The sequence below is a fragment of the Pongo abelii genome, chromosome 18 (assembly GCF_028885655.2).
Source record: "Pongo abelii isolate AG06213 chromosome 18, NHGRI_mPonAbe1-v2.0_pri, whole genome shotgun sequence".
Lineage (NCBI taxonomy): Eukaryota > Metazoa > Chordata > Mammalia > Primates > Hominidae > Pongo > Pongo abelii.
Window position 1 is genome coordinate 26,766,476 of NC_072003.2, and position 16,490 is coordinate 26,782,965.

The following is a 16,490-nucleotide window of genomic DNA, read 5'->3' on the forward strand; positions in this document are numbered from 1 at the left end:
GATTGCTTGAGCTCAGGAGTTCAAGACCAGCCTGGCAACATGGTGAAACCCTGTGTCTACAAAAAATGCAAAAATTAGCTGGACATGATGGCATGTACCTTTGGTTCCAGCTACTTAGGAGGCTGAGGTAGGAGGATGGCTTGAGCCCAGGATGCGGAGGTTGCAGTGAGCCAAAATCGTGCCACCACACTCCAGCCTGGGCAACAGAGCCAGACCGTGTCTCAAAAAAAAAAAAAAAAAAAAAGTTTATCTACAAAAATGCTTTTGTGCCTCTTACATACAACCCTTCCAGAGGAAAGGCCTAGCTGAGAGTAAGAGATGGTTGAAAAAATGCAATGTTATGATTGCTGAACAGGCCACGACTGTTTTTGTAGTATTGGAGAAAATAATTAAAGCCTGGCACCTGGGGAGGCTTGATCCCTGGAAGCCTCCTCTTGCTGAAGGAAAATTCCCTGCCTTTCCATGTGCTGTGAGTGCTTTGAGTTCAGACTGACAACAGAGTGGGTCTAGCTCCCATGCTTTCCATGAAGATCTCCCACAAATGTCATCCACGCTCATGAGATGGATCAACTTGTATCCTGAACAAGCAAAACTGTTTGGGACTCACTGCCTTCAGGCAGTCCCTTGGAAGCCAAGGACTCCGGGAGCTTTTCAGATGGGACTGGAAGCACTAGGGCAGGAGTTCCCCTGGTGGGAGGTCTGTTCACCTGTGCGGCCTAATGGATGTCCTGCTTGAGGTGCCCTAATATTGCAGATTCTTTGTTTACAGGGGTACCACCTGTGCCCCTGGGACTGTGCTTCTGTACATGACCACGACTCTCATGATGTCCCCTCAGCCCTGGAAAGCATTTGGGTTAGCTTCCGCTTACTGGTCAGAGTTGTACTGTGCCTGAATTGATGCCTCAGGTCAGGTTGGGAAAGAAAAAAAAAGGTTCAGACAGCAATTAAGGGCTGGGCACAGTGGCTCATGCCTGTAATCCCAGCACTTTGGGAAGCTGAGGTGGGCAGATCACCTGAGGTCAGGAGTTTGAGACCAGCCTGACCAACATGGTGAAACCCTGTCTCTAGTAAAAATACAAAAATAAAAAAATTAGCTGGGTGTGGTGGTGTGCACCTGTAGTCCCAGCTACTCGGGAGGCTGAGGCAGGAGAATCGCTTGAACCCAGGAGGTGGAGGTTGCAGTGAGCCAAGATCACGCCACTGCACTCCAGCCTGGGTGACAGAGCAAGACTCCATCTCAACAACAACAACAACAAAAAGGAATTAAGGAGGAAGCCACCTGGCTTTCTAAGATAGACTTTATGGTTAATGGGATTTATTTTAGCTGGTTAAGTCCAGGACCCCTACCAGGAAGAACTGAGGTCCATACTTGAGGTTGGTCTCACCCTTTTGCATGGGGTCCTACTGATAATAATTTTGCTGTAAAGAAGCCTCAATAAGGAGATGGACTGTGTGAAAAGAGATGAGAAAGCAGGCCTGTTTGCAAGGCTGGCCCTTGGCTGGCATCTGAAAGCTTGGATTTCAGGAGGGTTCTCATTACTCCCTAAATGGTAAGAGTGGCTCACTGTGCCTAAACTGTTTGTACAAACAATGTGGGTTATGCCAAACATCTGCTTTCCTTCTGGGAGTCGGATTTTCGTATGTGTTAGGTAGAGGATGAGGTGAGCAGCTCCCAATGAGAACCCTGAACACTGAGTCTGTAATGAGCTTCACTTGTAGACAACATTGCACATGGGTTGTCACAACTGATTGTTGGAGGAATTGTGTCCTATGTGACTCTGCTGGGAGAAGACTGTGGGAGGCTTACACCTGGTTTCCCTGGACTTTGTCCATGCACTTTTTTCCTTTGCTGATTTTGCTTCCTAGCCTTTCGCTGTAGTAAATCATAGCCATAAGTATGACTACAGGCTGAGTCTGTGAATCTCCTAGTACATCATCAGACTAGGAGGTGGTGTTGGCACCCCCAGCACAGGGCACAAGGGAGACTTGCAGGGTGTTTGTCATGTTCTCTTTCTCAGTCTGGGTGTGGTTTACAGATTTGTTCAGTTTGTGAAAATTCACTGAGCTCTATGTACAATTATGATACGTATTTTTTTCTGTAAGTATTAAATTTCAATAAAAAGAATAATTCACACCATAGGGTACAAAATAACTTAATCTTTCAAAGTCTTCCTTTTATTCAGCCAACATTTTAGTAAGTACCCTTTTTTTTTACCAAGCACTGCTCTGGGAGCTTGGGACATGGGGCAGAAAGGACGGCATCATTGTCCTCATTGTCCTTCAGCTTAGCTGCAAGGCAGGTGAAGGATGCTTATAGTATGGTTGATTTTTGCTGGGCTCTATGAAGGATCAGAGGGTGCTAAGGAGGCACAGAGAAAGAGCTTCTAACTTGGGTATTTTACTGTTCCAGGGTTGCCACTCAAGTACCTACAGAACAAACGGGTGTAGCTGGAAACTGTGGCAAACTGAAAGCATGTAGGCACAGAGTAAGTAGCTAGAGCTGATTTTTTTCAGGAAAGGCCACAGATCCCAACTTTTATGAGCTCCTCTTTTAAATGCTGTAAATGTTTTACAATGGCCGGGCACGGTGGCTCACGCCTGTAATCCCAGCACTTTGGGAGGCCGAGGGGGCAGATCACTTGAGGTCAGGAGTTCAAGACCAGCCTGGCCAACATGGTGAAACCTCTTCTCTACTAAAATTACAAAAATTAGCCGGGCATGGTGGTGCATGCTTGTAATTCCAGCTACTTGGGAGGCTGAGGCGGGAGGATTGCTTGAACCTGGGAAGCAGAGGTTGCAGTGAGCTGAGATCGTGCCACTGCACTCCAGCCTGGGCGACAGAGCAAGATTCCGTCACAGAAAAAAAAGCGGGGGGAAGGGGAGGCCAAACAAAACCCCACAAGACACATTTGGCTATGACCTGCCAGTTTGCTAGGCATTCTTTCAACCTTCCCTCCCTCTGACCAAGAAACTGAGTGTCCACTATTTTAGGCCCTGGGAAATTCAGTAGCGAGCAGGCCAGACAGCTTCGTTGCATCATGGGGGGCTCTGGTACTGTGCTTCTCCAACTTCAGGATGTGTAGGAATCACCTGAGCAGTCTTGTTGAGAGGCGGACACTGACTCGGGAGGTCTGGGGTAGGGCCTGAACGTTTGCCTTTGCGGTTCTAACAAGCTCTCAGGTGATGGCGATGCTACTGTTCCCTGGCCCCTCCTTTAAGCAGCGTTGCTCTGTAATCCTGAGTTGCTCAGGAGCAGCAGTTATTTGAAGGAGCAGGGCTAGGGGACTTGCCACGGAGGTATGTTTGGCAAGCACACTTTTACTTAGATTTTAGTTCATTTCGGGTGGCTTGGCTGAGAGCTGACGGCATCGGAGGCGGGTGCTAAGGCTCTCCTAAACTACCTGTTGGCGTGCCAGTTCCCTACTCTTAGAGAGCTTATATTCTAGGTGGGGTGGAGGTGGAGGAAGATTTAAGTAAAAGCTTCCTGGAGGAGGCGCAAGTGAACCGCAGGAGTTTTCCCGGACGCCCGAGAAGGGGAGAAACTCCGAAGGAATTCTTCCCCTCTCGGGGCTGGGTCTCCGCATCCACGCAGGGTTTGGTTTCCCAGGCTGTCCCACGTGTTCGGGTGTCCTTGTCAATCAGGTTTTCCCCGGCTGGGTCCGGGTTTAAAGGCGGCTGCTGCTCAGGGCGCTCCCATGGTGCCGCGCGGCGGGCGGGTTTGGATTTTAAATCCCCGCGGCCAATCAGTGGCGCGCAGGCTTTTGTAACGTTCCCAGCGCCGCGTTTGAATTCGGGGAGGAGCGGAGCGGTGCGGAGCCTCTGCTCGGATCCAGGTCTGCAGAGCAGCTTCGGGAGCATGAGTGCGGCGGTGACTGCAGGGAAGCTGGCACGGGCACCGGCCGACCCTGGCAAAGCCGGGGTCCCCGGAGTTGCAGCTCCCGGAGCTCCGGCGGCGGCTCCACCAGCGAAAGAGATCCCGGAGGTCCTAGTGGACCCACGCAGCCGGCGACGCTATGTGCGGGGCCGCTTTTTGGGCAAGGGCGGCTTTGCCAAGTGCTTCGAGATCTCGGACGCGGACACCAAGGAGGTGTTCGCGGGCAAGATTGTGCCTAAGTCTCTGCTGCTCAAGCCGCACCAGAGGGAGAAGATGTCCATGGAAATATCCATTCACCGCAGCCTCGCCCACCAGCACGTCGTAGGATTCCACGGCTTTTTCGAGGACAACGACTTCGTGTTCGTGGTGTTGGAGCTCTGCCGCCGGAGGGTGAGTGTCGCTGCTGGGGAACTGGAACTGCCTGCGGGGCAGTTGGAGCGCCCAGACCTGGAGCTGCTGGAAAGAGTGCCCAGCAAGGGAGAGCCTGGGACTTGGAGCTGCTAGAGAAGGGTGCTGGGAGCCTCCCGCTTAGGTATGGAAAGTGTCTTTGGTAAGGGCTTCTTGGCTCTTGGAGCTGCTAGAGGAGGGGGTTCCAGTGAAGTGGAGTCAGAGTCATGTTGCTGATAGGGAAGTCAGCTTCTGGACACGAGGTGCTGGGGGGAGGGGTGCTGGTAATGGACGCTAGGGCCCTGGAGTGCCCAGGGAGGAGTCCCAGGTTAGTGATGCCGCGCCCTGGGAGCTTCTGGCGTGGAGCTGGGTCAGTGGAGGCGGGGGGGTGGGGGGTTAGTTGGAGCCAGACTTCGGGCCTTCCGGGGGAGATAAGAGTCAGGAGAGGGATCTGCTGCTGGGGACTCGGAGCTTCCGGAGTGGGGCTGAGAGAGGACCCCCAGGTAAGGGGGTAAGCTAGTAGGAGAAGGGGTGCTGCGAATGGTTGTGGACAGTGTTAAGGCAGGGTCCAGATGCCGTTGTGCTGGACAAGGAATGGGGTGGGGGCATAGGGAAGGAGAGAAACCCACCAAGACCCCTCTTTCATCCCTTGGGAGTCCAGAGTCCAGTCTTGTGCTTCCTTTGCCTGGTAACCCTCTCCCTTTCCCACCGGCCTCAATCCACCTCCCCATCCCTCCTGCCCTCTCCTTCCCACCCACAGTCTCTCCTGGAGCTGCACAAGAGGAGGAAAGCCCTGACTGAACCTGAGGCCCGATACTACCTACGGCAAATTGTGCTTGGCTGCCAGTACCTGCACCGAAACCGAGTTATTCACCGAGACCTCAAGCTGGGCAACCTTTTCCTGAATGAAGATCTGGAGGTGAAAATAGGTGAGTTGCTGAGCCTGCAGGGGTGCTTGACATCACTACAGGAGGCTGGAATTTGGAGGAGGCTGGGAGAAAGGAAGGAGACAAAGAAGCCACAAGTCAGTATCTTGCCTACAGATGCATTATTTTTTTGTGCCCCAATACAACATTTTTCTTTTTTTTTTACAAAGAATTTGAATTTGTTTTTGTTTTTTAAATTGGAAGGTTTGATTGAATAAAAAGTTTGATTCAGAGCTCCTTTTAAACAGGTGAAAGCTCCAGTAATACGAGGACAGCATTTTCTTAGGGCAGCCCTTTGCTGGGCTTGAAAACAGCTGTCCCCTTCAGACTTGTTTGCCACAGTCTCTATTCCTCCCTATTACTTCTTCACAGACTTGCCAAGTCTTGGAGGTTAACTTGCTTGATCCTTGAAGGCTTTGGAGTTTTACTATCCCTGTCAGTTCCTGTTTCAAAGCATAGCCCCTTTCTAAAAGGAGGGGTGAGAAGTGTCACTGGAGGCACCTCCCTGGTGTCAGCATGGCGGGAAGATTCCTGGGCAAGCCTTGCTACATACAAGGAGCAGAGGCTTGTGGGATCAGATGGCCCTGGTTCTGGATGGTCAAACCTTCACTAGCCTTCTGCATTGACAGATGTCAGAGGCTGGCATCTAAGTACCCACTCTTCCTCCCTCTGTCCCAGGGGATTTTGGACTGGCAACCAAAGTCGAATATGATGGGGAGAGGAAGAAGACCCTGTGTGGGACTCCTAATTACATAGCTCCCGAGGTGCTGAGCAAGAAAGGGCACAGTTTCGAGGTGGATGTGTGGTCCATTGGGTGTATCATGTAAGTTGGGAGTTGTCTCTGGACCTACCTGGTCTCAGCAGGGGCAACTTTGGGACATCCTACCTGGCCGACCTTTTCTGTGGACCTTTCGGCCTGCTTTACAGAAAGCCTACTCCAAGGGATAAGTCACCCCCAAACAAAGCCTAACTGCCATATCGTTCCCTGTCACTGGTGTACCCTGTCGGATTTCTGCAGCCTAGGCTGTGGGTACAGAGGAGGAGGAGGAGGAGGAGGAGGAGGGAGAGTCTCCACAACCTTACTGTAGTCCTCAGCTAGAGTTGTCCACAGGGCGGCATCACCATCATCTGGGAACTTGTATACACAATCTCAGGACCCAGACTACTTACTGGATCAGAATCTGGATTTTTAACAAGGTCCCTTGGTATTCCCATGCACAATAAGGTCTTAAACACTGATGAGCATTAGCATGGTGGGGGAAATTAGGCCAGGAGTTACAGATGGAAAGATGAGGTGCCAGTGGTCTGTCTGGATTGAGACCATCAGCAGTGGTTGGTGGCAGGCAGAGGCTTGGGCCTTTTCAGGTGTTATCTTTCTTGTTTTGGGCCTAGGTACTGGAGAGTTAGGAATGAGTTGTAGCAATGGCTTTCATACGTCTTTGCAGTGGGGATTTTTCAAATGAAAACTTGAAGACTTAAGTACAGAACTGCTAAAGGTGGAGCTGCTTCTGTAAGTGCAGGTAGCCCTTTGACCTGTTTTGCATGACAGGCAGCCTCTGAGGCCCTTGCACAGAGTCCTAGATAACCACAGGCTATAGCTAAAAAATCACTGGCCCTTAAGAATCCTGGTCTCACCACGTGTATTCTGCTGAGGGCTTATTCTAGCCAATGTCATGGCTCCTGGGGCTGCTCAGTGGACTTGGGGATTGTCTTCAGGGGCCCCAGAGTTAGAGTGAGTGTCCAGAGGATGCCTGACCTTTGTTCTGACCCTGAGATGATTTCTCTTACGTCTGGGTTGTGGCTGGGAGACTGGTGCCAAATCCTACCTTGTGCTTACAGGTATACCTTGTTAGTGGGCAAACCACCTTTTGAGACTTCTTGCCTAAAAGAGACCTACCTCCGGATCAAGAAGAATGAATACAGTATTCCCAAGGTGACTAATGATGCTTTAAGTTTACATTTATTTTGTTTTCCCCAGAAGCTGTTTATGGAGCCCAGCAATATCCTAGGACCAGAAATAGGTCTATCCCACCTCTAAGGTAGCCACAGAGCTTGAGAGGGCCTGTGTCTGAAATTGCATACAGAACTTGACATGTATGTGCACATAAGCATTTTTTCTAGGGGGAGAGGGTTGGCAGATTCTCAAGAGATTGGGTAACCCGAAAGTTGTGTAAAAAGCAAAAAACGAGGCGGGAAGGAGTAGGAGGCAAAAGTGCATAAGCTTTAGAAATGGTTTATCTTAATTCATATGGATTCTGCCACTTAGCGAGATCACATTGGGCAAATGGCCTGCATCTTTTTTTTTTTTTTTTGAGGTGGAGTTTTGCTCTTGTTGCCCAGTGCAGTGGCATGATCTCGACTCACTGCAACCTCCACCTCCCAGGTTCAAGCGATTCTCCTGCCTCAGCCTCCCAAGTAGCTGGGATTACAGGTACCCACCACCTCGCCTGGTTGTTTTTGTTTTTTTTTTTTGTATTTTTAGTAGAGACGGGGTTTCACCATGTTGGCCAGGCTGGTCTCGAACTCCTGACCTCAGGTGATCCACCCGCCTTGGCCTCCCAAAGTGCTGGGATTACAGGCGTGAGCCACCGTGCCCAGCCTGGCCTGCATCTTCTGAACCATAGTTTCCATCTATAAAGTGGAGTTCCTGCCTTGGAGCACCTCACAGAGTGCCTTGCATGTGGTGAGCGCTCTCAGAATTATGAATCACTGTGAATCCCAGGGCTTCCTAATGGCATAGTGGTGTGCATTTTCTTTTTTTTTTTTTGAGACGGAGTCTCACTCTATCGCCCAGGCTGGAATGCAGTGGCGCGATCTTGGCTCACTGCAAGCTCTGCCTCCCAGATTCACGGCATTCTCCCACCTCAGCCTCCTGAGTAGCTGGAACTACAGGCGCCCGCCACCATGCCCGGCTACTTTTTTCTGTATTTGTAGTAGAGACAGGGTTTGACCGTGTTACCCAGGATGATCTCGATCTGACCTCGTGATCCGCCTGCTTCGGCCTCCCTAAGTGCTGGGATTACAGGCGTGAGCCACCACGCCCGGCCGTGGTGTGCATTTTCACAACCACCAACAGAAATACATTTAAAGGAATAGCTGGTTCCTGCAGAAGCCTAGCACACAGCCAGTTTGAAGTGTAGTGTCCTTGTGTGAAGCCAAGAGGCCTGTCACCATAAGGACAGACATAGTAAATCCATCACAAAGTGTCAGTTCACTGTCAGAGACAGCATGGAATCAAGCTAGCTAGACAAGGCCTTCACCCTCTCTGTGCCTCACTTTCCTCCTCTGCGAAAAAGGGATGATGATAGATCCCCATCCCTTAGATGTGTTGGTGAGGGCTAAGTGAGCTAAACGCGAGAGTGCTTAGAATGCTTTCCTGGCACATAGTGAGTGCTAGGAAAGTGAGTTGGTGCTAGGACACAGTCCATTGACCCTTCTGTCAATGGTGCTTAGTAAAGCTGACAGTAGAGAACTTCTCATTGAACCAAGTTGTGAACCACTGACCTGTGGTGTATTTGAGACTGGGGGCTGCATGTCGGCTGGGGACCTGCAGCCCCTTTGAGGCCGTACTGTACTCCGGGTCCCCTTCACATTCTGCTTATGGCTGTCCCTCTCTCTGCCCCAGCACATCAACCCCGTGGCCGCCTCCCTCATCCAGAAGATGCTTCAGACAGATCCCACTGCCCGCCCAACCATTAACGAGCTGCTTAACGACGAGTTCTTTACTTCTGGCTATATCCCTGCCCGTCTCCCCATCACCTGCCTGACCATTCCACCGAGGTTTTCGATTGCTCCCAGCAGCCTGGACCCCAGCAACCGGAAGCCCCTCACAGTCCTCAATAAAGGTACAACAAGGGTCTGGGTAAGAGAGCAGACCCCCCAGAGAAAGCCCAGGTTGTAGGGGTGTGTGTGGCTTAGTCCCTGGCCCCGAGAGCTCAGGCGTGGAGTAGGACAGACCTCTGTCCTTCAATCCGTGGTTCCAATGCCCATCTGCTCCTTGGCCCTGCCAGGAAAGACTGACCTTACCATGGCTGGATAAATGTACCATGCCCAGGAAGAAGAAAATGGATTGAATGCCAAGCCTGAAAAATTCTTTCAAATCACTTTAATTAATTTAATTTTTTGGAGACAGGATCTCTCCTCTATTTTCCAGGTTGGAGTGCAGAGGCACAATCACAGCTTACTGCAGCTTTCAACTGTAGGGCTCAATCGATCCTCCCATCTCAGCCTCCCAAGTAGCTGGGACTGTCAGGCATGCGCCACCATGCCTGGCTAATTTTTCTAATTTTTGTAGAGACAGCGTTTTGCCATGTTGCCCAGGCTGGTCTTGGAACTCCTGGGCTCAAGCAATCCTCCAACCTCCACCAAAGTGTTGGGATGACAGGCATGAGCTGCTACGTCTGGCCTTTAAAAAAATTTGTAACACCACTTTTTCATGATTCATTGACAAACATAAAAATCATAAAAATTTCCTTTTTTTTTTTTTGGAGACGGAGTCTCGCTCTGTTACCCAGGCTGGAGTGTGGTGGCACGATCCCGGCTCACTGCAAGCTCCACCTCCCAGGTTCACACCATTCTCCTGCCTCAGCCTCCTGAGTAGCTAGGACTACAGGCGCCTGCCACCATGCCCGGCTATTTTTTTGTATTTTTTAGTAGAGACGGGGTTTCACCGTGTTAGCCAGGATGGTCTCAATCTCCTGATCTCGTGATCCGCCTGCCTCGGCCTCCCAAAGTTCTGGGATTACAGGCGTGAGCCACCGCACCCAGCTTTTTTTTTTTTTTTTTTCTGAGACAGGGTCTGGCTGTGTCTCCTAGGCTGGAGTGAAGTGGTATGATCTTGACTCACTGCAACTTCTGCCTCCCAGGCTCAAGCCATCCTCCCATCTCAGCTGAGACTATAGGCATGTGCTGCCATGGCCGGCTAATTTTTTGTATTTTTTGTAGAGACAGGTTCTCACTTTGTTGCCCAGGCTATTCTCGAACTCCTGAGCTCAAGCAATCTGCCCACCTTGGCCTCCCAAAGTGCTGGGATTACAGGTGTGAGCCACTGCGCCTAGCCAGCATGAAAATTTTCAAGTACACATATAGAGCATAATGTAATGGATCCCCTCATACTTACCGGATTCAATAATTAGTTATCAGGATTTTGTCAAGTTTGCTTCATTTATTTATTTTTGTTCCTTTGAAGTATTTTTTAAAGTTAACCCCAGGCACTTTGCCATTTTATACCCATATAAACTTCAGAATACTTCTCTTAAAAAAGATGGACATTTTCTTAAAAATCAAAAACCCACATGCCATTGCTTAGGTTGTCATTGTTTCTAGGTTTCTTCAGAGAACAGAATTAGGACTGCATTTGTGGCAGTGGGGGAAGACTGACACTGAGTCTATGATGGTATTTCTGAATCACACATTTTTAAACATTTTATTTTGATATTATTGCAAGTTTATGAAAAAGGTAGCAGAGACCAAAAACACACTCCTGTTCTCCCCTTTTGCCCAGATTCACCAGTTAACACTTTTTTTCACATTTATCAATTGCCCTCTTTTTTCTGAACATTGAAAAGTTGTACACGTCCTACACTTTACCCTTAATGCTTCAGTGTATGCTTCCTAAAAACAGATTCTTTTACATAACAATAGTACCTGGCACAATTCCCAAGTTCAGGAAATTTAACATTGATACATATTGTCTTATAGTGATCTTCTCCACTGGGGAGTTACTGCTTTTCTTTTGGTAATTTTTAAGTGTCTGATTCAGACACAATATTAATCTGTTTTTATTTCTTTGGTTTATACTTGTATTTCTTTTCTCTTAAACTGAAAATCTTGTTCCCTTACATTAATATACTTAAAATTTTCAACATATATGAGTTCCTATTATTACATGATATTTTATTTTCTTGCAATTCCAATTGTCCTTAAAGTATATTTCACTAAGGATACATAGTTTTAAAAAGTCACTTGAAATACTTTTTTTCTCTGTGGATATATCACCAATTTGATGTACAACTTCAGTTCATTTTTCAGTTTTCAATTTTTAGGTATTGGTTTTTCTTAAACTTCATTTTGGAATAATTTTAGGCTTATACAGAAAAGTTGCAACAACAAAAAAATCCCCAGAGTTCCTACATACCTACATACCTTGCAGGAATTTTTTTTGAGACAGGTCTCAGGACTTGCTGTCACCCAGGCTGGAATGAAGTGGCTCAATCATAGCTCACTGCAGCCCCAACATCCTGGGCTCAAACAGTCCCCCTACCTCACCCTCCAGAGTAGCTAGGACTACAGGCATGTGCCACCATACCCAGCTAATTAAAAAATTTTTTCTTTGGGAGGCCGAGGTGGGTGGATTGCCTGAGCTCAGGAGTTCGAGATCAGCCTGGGCAACATGGTGAAACGCTGTCTCTACTAAAAATACAAAAAATTAGCTGGGCGTGGTGGTGTGCACCTGTAATCTCAGCTACTCGGGAGACTGAGGCACAAGAATCGCTTGAACCTGGAAGGCGGAGGTTGCAGTGAGCCGAGGTCTCACCACTGCACTCCAGCCTGGGCAACAGAGCGAGACTCTGTCTCAAAAACAAAAAAAAAAAAAAATTTTTTTTTGTAAAGACAAGATCTCACTATGTCGATCAGGCTTATCTCAAACTCCTGCCCTCAAGTGATCCTCCTCGGCCTCCCAAAGTGTTAGGATTACAGGCGTGAGCCACTGTGCCCTGCCTAGAGTGATGTTCTAATGGTAATTTTTCTTTTCCTCACTTTTTCTGCATTTAATAATTGGAATTCTTCTGTAAGGAAGAGCTGTTCCTTCTCTCCCATTGATTTATTTATTTGGTTATGTCTGAAATAGACTCATGGATATTTTATTCTTTGGGTTATATTTTACAGGATTACTTATTTCTCTGCTTTTATTTATTTTTTTTTAATTTGAGACAGGGTCTTGCTCTGTCTCCCAGGCTGGAGTGCAGTGGCACAGTCGTACCTCACAGTAGCTTTGATCTCCTGGGCTCAAGTGATCCTGCAGCCTCAGCCTCCCAAGTAGTTGAGACTTTAGGCATGTGCCACCGAGTCTGACCAATTTTTAAATTTTTGGTAGAGATGAGGTCTTGCCCACACTGGTCTCAAACTCCTGAGCTCAAGTGATCCTCCTGCCTCAGACTCCTATTTTTTTTCTTTCAGTTTTAATTTTTCATATAGCATTTTAAAAACTTAAGGAAATTTTCAATTACCCGAATGTGGAGAGAACTGTATGATGAGTCCCATGTTTCATCTATTTTTACTAGTTATCAACACTTGGACAGACTTACTTTATTTATTCCAGCCTCCTGCCCTTTTTGTTACTGATGTTTTAAAAAATTATTATTTACTATTTATTATTATTTATTTGAGACAGTCTTGCTTTGTTGCCCAGGCTGGAGTGCAGTGGCAAGATCATGGCTCACTGCAGCCTCCACCTCCGTGTTCAAGTGACTCTCCCACCTCAGCCTCCCAAGTAGCTAGGACTACAGGTGTGCCACCATGTCCAGCTAGTTTCTGTATTTTTATTAAAGACAGGGTTTTGCCATGTTGCTCAGGCTGGTCTCGAACTCCTGAGCTCAAACAATCTACCTGCCTCAGCCTCTCATAGTGTTGGGATTACAGGTGTGAGCCACTGGGCCTGGCCTTGCTGGAGTGTTTAAAGCAAATCCCTAATATCTTATTATTTCATACCTAAGTCCCTATCATGACATCGTTTTTTAATTGAAAACTTAAACATTTTATATTATACAAGGAGAATTAGCACATGTTGGTGGGGGAATAAATAAGGAAAAGACAATAAAAATAATCTGTGTTTCTACTGCCCAGATATAATCAGCGTTAAAATTTCATGTTATCTCTTCAAGCTTTTTTGGTTATAAATAAGCATATAAAGCAAATTTTGGGGTGGAAAAAAATTTCTTGTGTTTTTATTTAAATGCCTACTGAATCCATTCTGTGGATGAACTAAACTACTCAGCCCTTCCATCTGCCTGGATGCTGAAGATGCTTTCCATTCTTTGCTCGAAGCTGGGCAGCTCTGAGCTGCTGGTGCCTTCAAGCTGTTTGCCTGAGTGGCAGGTCATATCCTGCAGGGCCACACCGTTGGGTCAGAGGCCACAGCTTCTGAAGATCTGTTGCCTCACAGTGAGCACTATGTGCCTGTCACCTGAGCATGGCAGCTGCTGCTCTAATAACTAGGCACTGAATCAGTTTCCCCAAAGCAGTGGTAGCTAAGAAAATTTTTCTTTCGGAAGAGTTTCAGCTGTGGCAGGGGAGTCCTGTGCCCTTCCCAACGCCCCTGTTTTTGTCACCTTCCTAGGCTTGGAGAACACCCTGCCTGAGCGTCCCCGGGAAAAAGAAGAACCAGTGGTTCGAGAGACAGGTGAGGTGGTCGACTGCCACCTCAGTGACATGCTGCAGCAGCTGCACAGTGTCAATGCCTCCAAGCCCTCGGAGCGTGGGCTGGTCAGGCAAGGTGGGTACTGCGGGGCCGTGGGCGGGGCAGGATTGCTTGGGGCATCTGGAAAAGGCAGGAGGAGCCTTGGCCAACAAAGCACTGGTGACTTGTCCAGGCCCTGTCTCCATGGGACCATTGGTTTCCCCATTTCCTGATATCCAAGGCCCTGCTTGCTGTGGCTCCTGCCTTCTTTTCTTCTTTTACTCTAGCACCTCGATGTGCCACCTTCATACATTGTTTCTTTTGCTCAGTAAGTTCCTATTGTTTCTTCAAGACCCTTGAAATAAGACCCAGATGTACTGCAGCCTCAGGGCTTTCTCCCTGGTCCTGGCATGAAAGCACTTCTTCCAGATACCACATGGCTCACACTGTGGCCTCCTTCAAGTGTCTGCTCCAATGTCGGCTCTGTGAGCATCTCCCTGGCCTCTCTGCTGGTGCTTCTCATCCCCTTACCCACTGCATAGTTCTCCATAACACTTCTCACCCAACATAGTCCAACATGTCCTTCTTTGTTTATTGGATGTAAAGTAAGGGGTTTGTTGCATGCACTGAACGTAACATTTTGATGTGTTTGCAACTGGCTTCTGTCTTCACAGTTTCTTAATTACTCCAAATTGGAAAACTAGATGTCTGTGACTCTTACCATGATAGAAGTCACTGATATTTTGCCCATACTTAAATTGATTAGTCTTTGCCCCTACAACCACAGTGTAAGCTCCGTGGAGGCTGGGGTTTTGTCTGTTGCTCACTGTACCTGCGACAGTGCCTGGCACGGCAGGCCTTCAGTAAACAGGTCAGTGGAATGAAGGAGTGAGTGGAACTTGGTGCGCTGTGCTGAGACTTTCTCTGCAGAGATGTCTGTGCTGCTGCTTGTCTGAGCCTGTTGGCAGCAGAGGCCCTGCTTTGCTCTTCTCTGGGGCCCTAGGCCTCTCAACTGAGCCCAGGTGGGGTGCCCAGCAGGCTTCCCTGTTCCCTGGTGTGGGCCACATGTGTGGACCAGAGGGGAAGAGGCTAGTCCTGACCAATTGTCTGTCTGTTTCTGTTTCAGAGGAGGCTGAGGATCCTGCCTGCATCCCCATCTTCTGGGTCAGCAAGTGGGTGGACTATTCAGACAAGTACGGCCTTGGTAGGTTTCTTCCAGAACAGGTGGGTGACTCAGGCACAGCCAGGTGACCTTTTCAGTTGTTACAGGTTCTGGCCTTTTAGAGCTCCCAGGTACTCTTCTCAGTGCCCTCCTCTCTCCATCCCAGGCCTCCCATTTCCAGCTCCCAGTGCTCCCCGACTCCCCAGCTTTTTTTTTTTTTTTTCCCCCCCAGAGACAGGGTCCTGCTCTGTCGCCCAGGCTGGAGTGCAGTGACACAATCATGGCTCACTGTAGGCTCAGCCTCCTGAGTAGCTGGGACTACAGGCGTGCACCATCACACTCAGCTAATTTTTAAAATATTTTGTAGAGATGGGGTCTCATTACGTTGCCCAGGCTGGTCTCAAACTCCTGGGCTCAAACAATCCTCCTCCCTCAGCCTCCCAAAGTGCTGAATCACAGGCACGTGCCACCACGCCCGGTCCCACTCCCCACTTTCTATTCCCCCTTTCTGAGTCCTCTCTCCACTGATCCCTAGGGTATCAGCTCTGTGATAACAGTGTGGGGGTGCTCTTCAATGACTCAACACGCCTCATCCTCTACAATGATGGTGACAGCCTGCAGTACATAGAGCGTGACGGCACCGAGTCCTACCTCACCGTGAGTTCCCATCCCAACTCCTTGATGAAGAAGGTGAGTGCCGTCCGGCCCATGGGGCGTGGTGTTGCGGAAGTTGGACCTGTGCTGGAGGATCAGACTCTAATTCTGGAACCCCTCACCTACTTTTCATCCAGATCACCCTCCTTAAATATTTCCGCAATTACATGAGCGAGCACTTGCTGAAGGCAGGTGCCAACATCACGCCGCGTGAAGGTGATGAGCTCGCCCGGCTGCCCTACCTACGGACCTGGTTCCGCACCCGCAGCGCCATCATCCTGCACCTCAGCAACGGCAGCGTGCAGATCAACTTCTTCCAGGTGAGCTGGAGGTCACCAGGGGCAGGAGAGAGCTGGGGTAGGCTCCGCATGCCTGGCAGTGGCCCATGTGAGTTGAGTGTGGAGTGAGCGGCACAGGTACCTATAACCTGTTGTGTCTTCCTTCTACTCCCTAACATACACTGGCCTCTGGGATCGCCAACCCCTGCCGCTCTTCTCTTGCAGGATCACACCAAGCTCATCTTGTGCCCACTGATGGCAGCCGTGACCTACATCGACGAGAAGCGGGACTTCCGCACGTACCGCCTGAGTCTCCTGGAGGAGTACGGCTGCTGCAAGGAGCTGGCCAGCCGGCTCCGCTATGCCCGCACTATGGTGGACAAGCTGCTGAGCTCACGCTCGGCCAGCAACCGTCTCAAGGCCTCCTAATAGCCGCCCTCCCCTCCGGACTGCTGCCCTCCTCACTCCACCTGCATCTGGGGCCCATACTGGTTGGCTCCCGCAGTGCCATGTCTGCAGTGTGCCCCTCAGCCCCGGTGGCTGGGCAGAGCTGCATCATCCTTGCAGGTGGGGGTTGCTGTATAAGTTATTTTTGTACATGTTCGGGTGTGGGTTCTACAGCCTTGTCCCCTCCCCCTCAACCCCACCATATGAATTGTACAGAATATTTCTATTGAGTTCGGAACTGTCCTTTCCTTGGCTTTATGCACATTAAACAGATGTGAATATTCTTTTTCTTGTATTTCCTGAGGGGTGCCAGGGCCTAGGATCCAGGGAACATCTCTGCTTCATCAGCCCCAGGCTGCCCAGC

The 16,490-nt window shown here is 49.2% G+C and overlaps 1 protein-coding gene across 1 annotated transcript; it reads left to right on the top strand.

Moving 5' to 3' along the window:
* The first annotated feature begins 237 nt into the window (after positions 1 to 237).
* PLK1 (polo like kinase 1) lies at positions 238 to 16,410 on the top strand. Its single transcript, XM_002826241.6, has 10 exons — positions 238 to 4,264; positions 5,022 to 5,190; positions 5,866 to 6,010; positions 7,027 to 7,120; positions 8,813 to 9,032; positions 13,526 to 13,681; positions 14,712 to 14,789; positions 15,283 to 15,437; positions 15,539 to 15,721; positions 15,905 to 16,410. The coding sequence occupies exons 1-10, from the start codon at positions 3,857 to 3,859 to the stop codon at positions 16,106 to 16,108; spliced, it is 1,812 nt and encodes a 603-aa protein (XP_002826287.1). The 5' UTR covers positions 238 to 3,856; the 3' UTR covers positions 16,109 to 16,410.
* Positions 16,411 to 16,490: the final 80 nt, after the last annotated feature.